General features: G+C 45.4%; 1 protein-coding gene across 6 annotated transcripts in view; it reads left to right on the top strand.

The window, feature by feature from the left end:
• LOC147897717 (Thioredoxin family protein) overlaps nucleotides 1–12,243 on the top strand; it is a 134,701-nt gene that overhangs the window by 56,798 nt on the left and 65,660 nt on the right. For all 6 annotated transcript variants that reach the window (XR_015541630.1, XR_015541631.1, XM_087379961.1 and 3 more), the window contains exons 3-6: nucleotides 3,960–4,032; nucleotides 4,240–4,258; nucleotides 4,434–4,553; nucleotides 4,814–4,883. Coding sequence is in view for 4 of the 6 variants with exons in the window: in XM_087379961.1 (XP_087236087.1) it covers nucleotides 3,960–4,032; nucleotides 4,240–4,258; nucleotides 4,434–4,553; nucleotides 4,814–4,883 (282 nt within the window). In the remaining 2 variants the exon portion in view is untranslated. The remainder of the gene's footprint in view (nucleotides 1–3,959; nucleotides 4,033–4,239; nucleotides 4,259–4,433; nucleotides 4,554–4,813; nucleotides 4,884–12,243) is intronic.

The following is a 12,243-nucleotide window of genomic DNA, read 5'->3' as shown; positions in this document are numbered from 1 at the left end:
GGTCATGAGTCTATATGAGTCCGTCAGAGGGAGGGTACGTGCCCCCATCCACCAAATTGTACTGAAAGGGGGAAAGTCTATCCATCTGAATGCCGTGACTACTAAGCCACGTGGATATCCTTGCATACCCTGCCATATCAACACCGCTCTCTACTAGTCGCCTAGAGGACTCTAATGCTAACCTCGGTAATCTCCACTGGGGTAAGGCCCAGAGTCTGTGGAGGAATGTCACTATGTGAAAGATGGCATCAACCTAGAGAGGGGTCATAGCGAACTTTGCCTGTATAGTCTGATGGGGAAAGTCTGATGGGGAACTGAGGGTTTACTCCAAATCATCTTGGATCCCATAGTCACCTGTAGGCTCTCAAATCTCCACCACTTTGTCGCTGAAATATTACTCCCCAAAAAAGGTGCTGCATACATGGCAGTTGGTCTCACTAGAGTGTCAAAAAGCCAACCCTTTGTCGAAGGGTCTTGGAAGTGTGCCTGGAAGCATCGCCTCTCTAGTCGGGCGAGAGCACCCTGGCCTCGTGTGCGTCGTGCCATACCTGCATGGATCATCGAGAAATCTGGTCCGGTGAACACTATCCCCAAATATGTGTAAGACTGCACTATCTCCACAAGCTCGTCATGGTATGTGAAGCTCTGGTGACGGGACATTGCTCGCGAGGTATTGAAGATCATAACCTTGGTTTTCCCAAGGTTAACTGTCAAGTCTCTCTGTCTACAGAACATCTCCAAAGCCTCTAGATGTTTCTACAGTCCCTTTGCTGAGGATGATATGAGGACCATGTCATCGGCGTATAGCAATATTTGTACCATGAGGTCAGCCAGAAGCGAACCCTCTCCACCTAGGCGATCGACAAAAGAAGTTATCTCATCGATACAGAGCCCAAAAAGAGTCGGTGATAGGGGGCAACCTTGTTTTACTCCAATAGTTCTCTCAACCCAGTTTGATAGTTCTCCTGCACCACCCGAGATGAACCCACAAGATGAGATTAACCATATCATATGGTTGGACCTCCTCCAGCTCCATACATCTAGGGCTTTGGGGGGGCAGGAGTTCTCCACCAGGATCCATTTCTACCAGAGGGTCTCAGAGCATGGTCTTGTCATCAGAGCTCAGTATCTGGAGGATAGGAGAGTCTCACATGCACTGAGGATCACCATCGGTCAATTGCGAGTCTCATCACATCGCTGCGGATTGAGGCAAGGAGAGCTGCAAGCATACTCAGCAGAGGACTTCCACATTATGCCAAATGGAGGAGATTGAGACGGAGGAGCATTTTCTATGTGTCTGCCCAGTCTATTATGAGATCTGAGGACGATATCACTGCCTCTTTCAGGAGGGTCATGGCCTTGGTCCACTTACATGGCTGATCCATTTTCACGATCAGGTTTGTGTTGGGCTCTCTCTGATTGAGATGCGACGATGGAGAGACACATTGATGCGACAGACCAGGGAGCAGCAGGGACTAATGCCACAGGTCACCGAGATCGATAGATCATAGACTTTTCTTATAGAATTCTATGCATTTGAGTCAGCTGTCGATGAGGTTGGGAGAGAGGAGCTTGATGAGATGAGAGCATCATGGATTAGCAGTGGGAGTGTCCACCACGATGCTGCCAGATGAGGCACACACACTCTGCGTGCAACACGGAGAGGGACCATAGCACGCACGATCGAGGTTCGGTCTATCTCAGCCCTCCTCAGAGGTGACCGCTAGAGACGAGGTATCACCCTTGATTTAGCTTAGGGATTGAAGAGAAAGAAAGAAAGAAAGATGTAGTAACATCTACAAGAGGCCTCGCGGGCCTATGAGACAAAGTACAAGCCAAAAAGTAACTCATACAAGCCACATAGGGTTGAAGCAAAGGGTTCACTAAGACCCTTGCTGAAAGCTAAAGTGCTAAAATGCTAAACTAGTGAATCAAGTGTCCAAATACTAGAGTAGCAAAAGCAAAATATTAGAGAAAGTATCAAATGCTCAGAGCTAGTACTCCTAGTACATGCTCAGGTTCCGTATATCCAGGTAACCTCCCTACCCTCTCTCTCCTGTGCATTCTCATCCTTGCATGTTTGGGTGCATCCCTTATATTGTTATCGGAGCTCTTTCTTAGGACTGTGTCTCTTTCTTTCTTCTCAAGCCCGAATCACTAGCTTTTAGCTTTTCTCCACTCTTTTAGATATCCTTATCCTACAACGATAACGGGCAGACAAACAATGTTGGATTTGATTTGCATATCAATGTTTCTTCAAGACAGCAAATACTACTTCATGAGGAGGGCCTTCTAGGCTTCGTTCTCGGATTTATTTAAGAGGTAGAGGGGAGGCGTTTCAAGCTCCAGTGAAACTCACCTTTGGGTAGCCTTCCCTAGAACCGTTTGTCATTTGTATTCATTAGAAGGTGGGACATTATCAGGCACACCCCCTCATTTGTCATTCGTTCTCATCAACTTGAGGGGCATCGTTGTCAGGCTTTGGGCACCGCCAGCTAGTTGGAGGGTGTCACCACTATCTAGCCCACCATCTCGTGTTGCTTCTAATGGTGGACCCTCATTAGCCATTGCTCAGATTTAACCCAACCCCTTTTGCCGTGAGACCTTTCTATGGTGAGAATCTCCCTCTTAAATGTTCTATGCCATTATCCAACATATATCTGATGGCTGTCATATGCAACCATTCTCTTAAAAGAGCTTCTGTTTTGTTCCCGCTGGATACTTAAAGCTGCATCAAGGTCAAGAATAATTGATGTCCAAAGCCTTTTTTGTGAGATGGTCTATTGGTGGAGGAATCTTTTAGCATAAGGCGGAGAATATTGCTTCGCCGAATTGGGTAATCTTGTACACAAATGAAACTAAAAGGGTAACTCGCCTTTTGCATTAAACAAATGGAACTTTTTCTATCGTTTTCAAAATAGTTATGACACAATATCACTACATATTTCAGAAAGGAAAACGTGTGCTAAAAATATTCCTGAATTCCAGATAAATTTTTGTCAAATGTTCATAAAATTCAGTAGTTATTTCAAGAAGAGTAGATTTTAAGAGGAGTAGAATATGCCCATAGCCTTATGTGTTGATTATGTTGGCATTTAGGCCTCTATGGTATAGAGAAGCAGAGGTTTACTTCTTATTGCCAATTCGCATTTAATGCTATGAATTTCAATGTTCCATGTCATAGCTTGAGGGGTTAGCTGACAAATCAAGGTCAGTCTATGCTTATTGAGATTTATGATGGGCTTGCCTCATCAGTGTTTTTCATATTTGGGTAGGACAAGGTTTCTGTTTGCAATATGCTGGACTTACCAAATTTCTAACAGCGCTTTAAATTAGTATTGGCATGCTTAAAAGTCGTGATCATTGTAACGATAAAACTTGACTATTTTGTTTACTATATCTCATTCTGTCCTTGGACGAAGCTGAATGGGAGTTGCACTTCCCACTTGAATCAGGGTGGGTTTGGGATTACAGCTTGTGAGACCATAATCAACACTCTAGTAGATGCATACTCTAGAAGCTCTCGTCTAATGTGCAGGGGAGGCCTACACTTTAGAAACACATTCACACATCAATAGTTGAGTGTCAAGGCTTTGGCAACTTTGTTTTTGGAGGTTGATGTCTTTCAAGGAGTCTTTATGGCACTCATAAAGCAAGGTTTTTACACTTGCTACTTTAATATCTCTTTCATCCTCGAGAGAGGGGGAGCGAGCGAAATCCGACCGCCCAGCTATAGCAGCTAGGTTCGATGTGAGTTCCATCCACACGGGGCGGGGTTTATTATTGGTTATGCAATCGACTCTTTGGAAATATGTGAAACTGCCTGTATTGATACCAGTTGTAGCCCTAGCACCGTGTTTTAGAGGCTTGAGAACATATGGTAGTGAAAAAACAAGTCAGTGGACTAGTTGTGTATAGTTTTAATTCTGAAGTGGTTTTTGGGATGCATTATTGTACAGGTCGGAAACTGAAGGAGACTTCGACTCCTGGGCCTCGACCTCCAAAACCAATCGAAATTTACGAGTTTGAGGGGTTTGTATTCCAATACCTTCGAATCTATGCTGGCCATTGTAAAGCCTATGCTAAGAATGATGTGGCAATTGGGAAGATGAGACATTCAATTCAAATATAATTACATGGAAGTTTTCAATGCCTGATGGTACAGGAATGAATAACTATAATTGTTCTTGTGTTTCTTTTGGGGATATATCCTTGGTTGACTGTTGCTGAATTCCACAGCTGCCCCTTTTGTCGTAAGGTAACCAACTTTTTCTTTTTATCTCTGACGGAATATTATAAAGAAGTCATAAAATTGATGAATAAGAAAACCAGGACGGATGCAATTTTAAAACATAGTTTCAAGTGCTTCTGAGGCAGAGGGATTGAATGGCCTCTACTTTCTGAAGTAATATTGTAATGTACTGTGGAACCAGGTGCGAGAGATCATATCTGTATTGGACCTGGATGTAATATATTATCCTTGCCCTAAAGATGGGCCAAACTTTCGACCCAAGGCAATTGAGCTTGGAGGCAAGAAGCAGTTCCCATACTTGGTATGCTTGCAACTCAAAGACAACCAAGAAAAGGAAGTCATTATCTATGTGAGACAATTACATATTCATGGTCTTGTTTCTAGAAGCTTGTAAGTGATTAGTCCTTTTTTGTATGCTGAATTGTTTGTGGATATAGATCAAGATGATGTGCCGACTGTGGTTGTGTGAATTAATGATTGATTTGAATGTGTCAACTAGGACATTGGGGCATTGTTATATGAACCATCGTTTGTCAACATATGGAAGTGGGTTTTTGACAGGTAGATCCCAACACAGGAGTTGCAATGTATGAATCAGACGATATCATCAAATATCTAGTAGATAAATATGGTAACCTGAAACTTTTATTTTCCTTACTCTGCATGAGATCAATATTGATTTATTCTTTCTCACTGCGGGTGGAGATCATACTTGACCATGAAATTGCACCTTGGAAGCAGTCAAAATACTAGAACATAGAGCACAACTGTATTTAGTGCATTTTAGACGTCTGGACACACAGGAAAAACTACAGTGATGGATCACAGAAATCTGATAAGCACTCACAATGAATGTAAGGTGAATATTGACTAAATAGGGAAAGATGAGTTAGTAACATCTAGCCAAATACAAGGCCAATTGAAGTCTGAAAGTTGCATAGTCTGTGGAACACCAAGGGCAAGTTTCTATACTCAATCTAAGCAGAAAATTCTTACATGCAGTTTAAAAATTTGTTTAAATAAAAGTCTATTATAGAGGGATGCAATGTTGTAAGCTCCAATTCAGATACTCAATCTAAGCAGAAAATTCTCACATGCAGTTTAAAAATTTGTTTAAGTAAAAGTCTATTATAGAGGGATGCAATGTTCTAAGCTCCAATTTAGAGAATCCATTTCTAATATTTTGATTTGTTCACTTTTGAACAAGATTTACAGCAACAGCTCAATCCTTTCAGCATTTTAGTAAGACTTCAGAGATGCTCTTGAAATTTGTTACATATTTTCTCCTGCTACTATCTATAAGAATACTCCATGTCCAATACACTATCAACACAAATATGCTCCTAAGTGTAAACCCCATTGGCGATACATCAGGAGACTGATTGATGCAATCTTACCCATTAATTTTGACAGACTAACTGAATTCCAATAAATCCTATTATATGAAGGTTAAAAGATTAAATATTCACTGTTTTTGTTAAATTATAGACAGCACTGCACATGTCATGGGATCGTGATTTTTGTAACCATGACTACTTTCGTGACTACTTTGGCTTTGGGGGGACGAGCCTAGGGGAAGTGAAAACTTCCTAAAGTACCTAGTAATGGTTCAATCCCTATGTGCACCCACTAGGCCCAAGTGCTAGACCAAGGCAAGGAAAAGAGGGGTCTAAATGTTGGGCCCAAGGAAGGCTAAAGTGTGTCATTGGTCATTGGAATCTGATTATATTTCAAAACACACACATGTGATAACACATAAAACAAGAAGAGAGAGCCTGAGATTGGCGACACATCTTATGACAAAAAAAGTATCTTTATTTACCCGAAATGACATGACTCTGGTCTTCCTGCTCACTCCTACCGGATTTGTCACAGGTTACAATGATCAGACCAACACATGAGACTCCTACAAACCTCTAAGAGCAGCTGCTTGACACGAAAACTACATGAAGAGAAGAACTAAGACGACTCTCATCAGCAAGAGTTGCTCAGACAAAGAGAGAGAGCTTGAAGTTCAACGGTTGTAGATATAGAATTCTCAACCGCCATGTTCAAGAACCAGCCCCACTGATTATCATGGAGTCAAAATACTAAATGGGGCAAAGAAACACTGTGAGAACAGACCTTGTACATGTTCACATTATCAATACAGGGGGAATTTGTAAGATGTTAGTGTCGACACCTTACCCAAAGGGCACTTTTAACCCTAGTTAAGGATTTCCCCCCTTGGGCTAGTGAGGGCTTTTATTTTGGTTTGAGAGTACATCACCCTAAGTTTTGTTGTACTGTAATCACTCTTTTGCAATAGCAACAACTCGTTTTGCTTCACTCCTGCTCACTCCACTCTCAATCCTTCCCCCATTTTGGACAAGTGAGAATGACAACTAGAACCAAAGAGCAAATAATCAGACAAAGCCATATGTGAAATGGTTTCACCCCATTACTAACAAAAAGCATACTCTTATTTGACCTCACAAAGCTATAGTATGATTGTCAGATATTTACAACACCTACATAAATTACTAGCTCCTAACTTTAGTGCACGATGCCCTGCGTTCATCCTCAAGGGTACCTCAATGACTACATACAATAGGGTCTCCTATGGTATATATTTATAGAAATATCGCGGTGCTGCCTTAGTCTGCTCATATATTCCCCTCGGTTGGTGGATTGATGATTGTAAATCCAACTTGTTACGTTCCTTTGGAAGATTAAGGCATGGACACAACATGATTGTCTAAGGTCTTTTGTTTCAAGGATATCACATTCTGTCGTAATTCTTATATTGGACTACAGGAACTGAAGAGTGGTCTACCAAAGTGAACATTGAAATCCTTTTACATCTTTTCATGCCTTCTCATTTATTTTCTTATGGAAGCTTATTGACTCTTTACATTTAAAAGGTCTTGCTTTATTCCTTAAGGTGTAAATATAACTTGATAATATTGATATGGAGTCAACGTGAGAAAGAAAGAAAAAGAAAGAAAGAAAGTTTATAAAAGTCTTCGGGAGACCGTGAAGGTCTATGAGACTAAAGATAACTGATACAATGAGCATAACGGTGGTGGTCTCAAAACGGGCCAACCAACCGTTTCTACAGAAAAAGAGGTTATGAAGGACTATGTGTCTAGTCCTGATACAAAAAATATATGTGTCTACCTCCAGATGATACAGAGAAGAAGAAGGGGGGGGCACAAAAAAGTGGGGCAGAGGAGGGAGATACAGTATACATGTGCAGGTGGTGATCGTCAGAGACCAGTCATAGAGGGATCATCAAATGGGAACTCGGAAAAAACCCTGCGATAGATGATTGGCCTCTGACGTCACGCGGCCTAGTCGAGCTCGGTCGTCGGGGGCGGCGGGTGGCCCTGTGGATGAGGGCAACGGTAACCCCAGTGGGCAGAGACGAGATGTCATGGACCTGGATGTGTGAATCTGTCCGCTAACGCAACTGTCGTGACTCTGGCTCTCGCTCACGTCCGCGTCGTCGGCTAGACTGAGAAGAGGCATCCTGTGGCTGAAAGAAGTCAGTGATAGGCCGCTGGATATCCTCACGATGTGTGTGCTGCTCGTGTCGCCGTGCTCGGAGAGAAGTATCTCGGTGGTGGGTCATCTCATGTAAGAAAGTGGCAAGGCACCGCTGATCCGGGAATTGTAGCATGTGTGAGAGGGAGCCGAATCCGTTGCGGAAGAGGCAGTGGTATCGGCCTCGAATGGCATAATAGATAGGACATCTGAGAGCAAAATGCTCCTCCGACTCGATCTCCTGTAAGTCGCAAAGTGGGCAAAGGCGGTCCTCTCGTGGGATACCCTCTGCGCGTCCACTCTCGATCCGTAATCGGTGTGACGAGACCCTAAACTGACCGAGGGAGATCCGGAGCGCATGTGGTAGATGAAGTTGTGTGTAACCCGGAGGTGTGATGAAGCCCTCCTGTGAGAACTGGAGGCAGTGTCGGCGGTAGAAGTCGAGCTTCACAGGAAGCTCGGAGTGAAGAAACCATGTCCGCCAGGTGTGGAGCTGGAGCAGATCCGCCCGAATGAGCCGGTTGACCTCCTAGTCAGTGGGGGAGAGGGGAGATGGTGGAGCGTCGAGGCTGTACTGAAAAGGAGGCAACCGGTCTAAGTCGAGGCCCAGTCGGGTGAACCAACTGGAAAGACGACTGTACCAGCATCGCTGGTCCCCATCGACGGATAAGGCCATAGAGGAGGATAGGGCTAACCAAGGTAGGCGGAGGCGGCCGTTAGCGGAGGAGCCAAAATCTTTGACTCTGTGGAGGTAGGTGATAGCCTGAAAAGCCGCATCAAGCTGTAGGGGTGAGGCGCCGAACTCTGCTATAATGATCTGGTGTGGTACCGATGGTTTGCTACGGGAGCATCCGAGCAAACATCAGTATCTGCAGGCGCTCAACTCGAGCCCACTCTGTGTCTGAAAGGTCGACTCCCCACCAAGGGCTACCATACATGCCTGCTGGGCGGACCAAAGAATAAAAAAGGAGAGACTTGGTCCGCGGGTCCTGGAAGTGGGAGTGGTAGCACTGTCGCTCCAGCCTGGCAAGAGCAGCGTATCCCCGGCTGATCCTGGCCTGCATGGCCGGGCGCATTGTGAAGATCGGGCCTGAGATGACAACGCCCAAGTATGTGTAGGAGTCAACTATCTCAACAGGGTCGCCGGCGAAGAGGAACTGCTCTCGGTGCATAGCGGGTCTGGAAGTGTTGAAGATCATCACCTTGGTTTTCCCAAGGCTGACCTTTAAGTCATGTGTATCACAGAAGGCCTGAAGTCCATCCAAGTGTCACTGAAGACCAGTAGCAGAAGAGGATAGTAGTATTACATCGTCTGCGTATAGGAGAATCTGGATGGCAGTCCCCGCAAGAGAGCAGCCTGCACCTCCGAGTGTCCTGATGGTGGTCTCGAGCTCGTCGATGTAGAGGCCAAATAGAGTCGGTGACAAGGGACATCCTTGTTTGACTCCGATAGTGCTCGTGATCTCTGGGGTCCAGCTGGTGCCACCAATCCTGACCTGCCCCGTCACCCGCTCATAGAGAGCTACTACTGCCCAGATAATCGCCGAGTCGCAGCCTAACTCCTGCAGACGTCTGATGAGTCGGGCGCGGGGAACGGTGTCGAATGCCTTGCGGAAATCCACAAAGCAACAATATACTCTTTGTCTCCTGTGTCTGGCCTCCTCAATAATCCCTCTAAGTGTAAAAATGTGATCGTAAGTCGAGTGATCCATCCTGAAGCCGGCCTGTCCGGATGCCCTGAGCCCTGGATCTCTGCGCGAGCACTGACCTCGCCATCTAACACTGATGCATAGATCTTGGACATAACATGTCCAACCATGATGGTCCTGTAATTCCCTGGATCCATGGGATCTCCTGTTTTGTGGATGGGTGTGATAGTGTTCAGGGTCCAGGCTTTGGGGAACCCGTGACAGACAGCTTCATTGAACAGCGTTGCCAGGATGGGGGCTAGAGTTTTGATGCCGTAGGCAACAAACTCTGTGCATAGGCCCTCATGATCCTTAGCTCGACCGTTATGAAGCTTATGTGTTGCGTGGGTGACTCCCTCGGTTGTGAAGAGGATACAAGAAGTGGGGCGGGGGGTGGCTGAGAGGTCGGGGGGGGCTGATCAGGGATATCATAGAGTGTGCGTGCGTAGGTGTGCCAGATGGAAGTGTCTGTGAGGGGGGAGGGGGATCGGCGTTCTAGGAATTTCCTCCAGAAATCCTTGGAGTTGCTACTAAACAGAATGTTTAGTAGCGTATCCTCATTCTGGCGCAGGAAGGCTAGCTTCTTGCGACGGACTAGTCGACGATAATCCCTGGTGAGATCTGGGTTGGCCCTAGCGTTTCGCTGGGTTGTGAGTCGGAGTGTGCGGCGTAATGCTTTGCACTCGTCATCATACCATCTGTTGCAAGGGGTAGAGCCAGCGGGTGGAGGGCGGGTGGACCGGGCAGTGGAAGGAAAGATGTGGCGGGCTGCATTGTGAAGGGAGTGGGTGATAAGGGTGGCTCGGTGATCTAGAGAGGGTGTGGTGCCTATGTGTCTGAGGAGGGAGGCTAGGTGGGCTGAGTAATCAGGTGAGAGGTTATGATCGAAGTGTATATCATGATAGGTAGTATAGTGCGGGGTGTGGTTGGGGGGGGGCTCAGGACGCAAGTATATGAAAGAAAAGGTAAGTGTGATCGGCTCCTGGGGGTAAGGGTGCAGTGCGGAAGTCAGTGATCTGTGAGGTTAAAGCAGGAGATCCCAGAATATAGTTGACGACACTGGCTCCTCCGCCATGTGGGAAACATGTGAAACCAGAGGAGGCAGGCCATCGATCTATTCCATTGTAGATGACCAGATCATGTATACGTCCAAGGTCCAAAAGAGCCTGCCCATACCCAGTAACGGGAGCGCGACTGTCGGCCGAGGAGCGAGGGAAACCCGAGTCCTCTGTGTCCATCTCAGGTAATAGGACCGGATCTGAGTGGAAATCCAGGAGTGATGTCTGACGTGCACCTGTCCTTGCGTTGAAATCCCCAACTAGGAGGACCTCTCCGCGTCTGGAGAAAGAAGGAGAGCAAGAGTGAGCTGAATGTAGATCACTCAATAGTGGACTGAAATGAAGTGAAGTACAAAAAAGGGATGAGTGGTTTTGTCTAAGTGACAAAACCCTATCGAATCACTAACCGTAGTTAGGGAGAAAAACCTCTATGAGGGAAAACTGCCCCTAACCCACTTATTACATTACATTGGCCACTGCCTAGAATATAATAACACCCCCTTGCAGTGCCAATGTGGTGTACAAGGTAGTGATCAATCACCAAAAGGAGGTAAGTTTAGGGCACTGCGAAATGCCTCAAACTTCTCACGTGGAAGTGGTTTGGTGAAGATGTTTGCAACATTGTCATGTGTTGACACATAGATCATACTGATCTCCCCTGCATGCAACTTCTCTTTGACATAATGATAATGAACATCATTGTGCTTCGTGCGAGCATGAAACACAGGATTCTTTGCCACTGCTATAGCACTCTGACAATCAATAAGAGACGAAGATCAGCGAACAAACGTCGCAGCCAAACACATTCAACTGTCGCTGTGAAAGTTGCCCTGTACTCAGCTTCACATGAGGAAGTAGCCACTGTAGATTGCTTCTTGCTCAGTCAAGAAATGCAAGCTTTGCCCAAAAAGAAACAATTACCACTAGTGGACTGCCTGGTATCATAGTCTCCAGCCCAATCTGAATCACTATAAGCATGCCTCTGCAAGTCACCCCCCCTGGGAAACATCAAGCCAGAAGACGTTGTGCCTTGCAAATAACGGAAGATACGTTTTACAGCCTGCCAATGTGTTGTCTTTTGGAGTGTATATATATCTGCTCACCTGAGATACTGCATACTGAATATCGGTCCATGTATTGCACAAGTATATGAGGCATCCAAAAGCCTGGCTATAAAGTGTGACATCCACTGATTCACCTGCATCATACATAGTAAGCTTCAGCCTTGGCTCCATGGGAGTGGCTATAGGCTTACAATCATGCATGTTGAACCTATCCAAGAGCTTCTGCAGATACTTGGATTGAGACATAACGATGCCACGCTTGTCATCACAATGTAAATATTCTAAGTCAAAGTATAGTTGACCATTTATCTGATCATAATTAAGGAGTGTTCATATGTGTTAATTATGGTCAAAGAATTGACTACGGTCAAAGATAGTTGACTCTGGTCAAGTAAGCCTGACTTCGGTTGGGGAGACTTGGTTTATTATCAAGAAGGTTAACTGCGGTTAACCAAAGAACCACAGAGCGGAATACGGTCAGAGAGTGTTGACTTCGGTCCATGAGACTTGGCATGCGCTAAGAGGGCTAACTACAGTCAACCAAGTTGTTGCAACTTCGGTTGGAGAGACTTGGCCATAATTAAGGCGCCACAACCATTGGTCAAAGCTCCTTAATTACGACCAAGAGGGTTGACTTCTCCGACCAAGAATTGTGT

This window comes from Dipteris shenzhenensis, chromosome 10, assembly GCF_047967505.1.
Source record: "Dipteris shenzhenensis isolate YYH24624 ecotype China chromosome 10, Dip_SZ_1.0, whole genome shotgun sequence".
Taxonomy (NCBI): domain Eukaryota; kingdom Viridiplantae; phylum Streptophyta; class Polypodiopsida; order Gleicheniales; family Dipteridaceae; genus Dipteris; species Dipteris shenzhenensis.
Note: the sequence above shows the minus strand (reverse complement) of the source record. Positions and strands in the feature narration are given on the sequence as shown.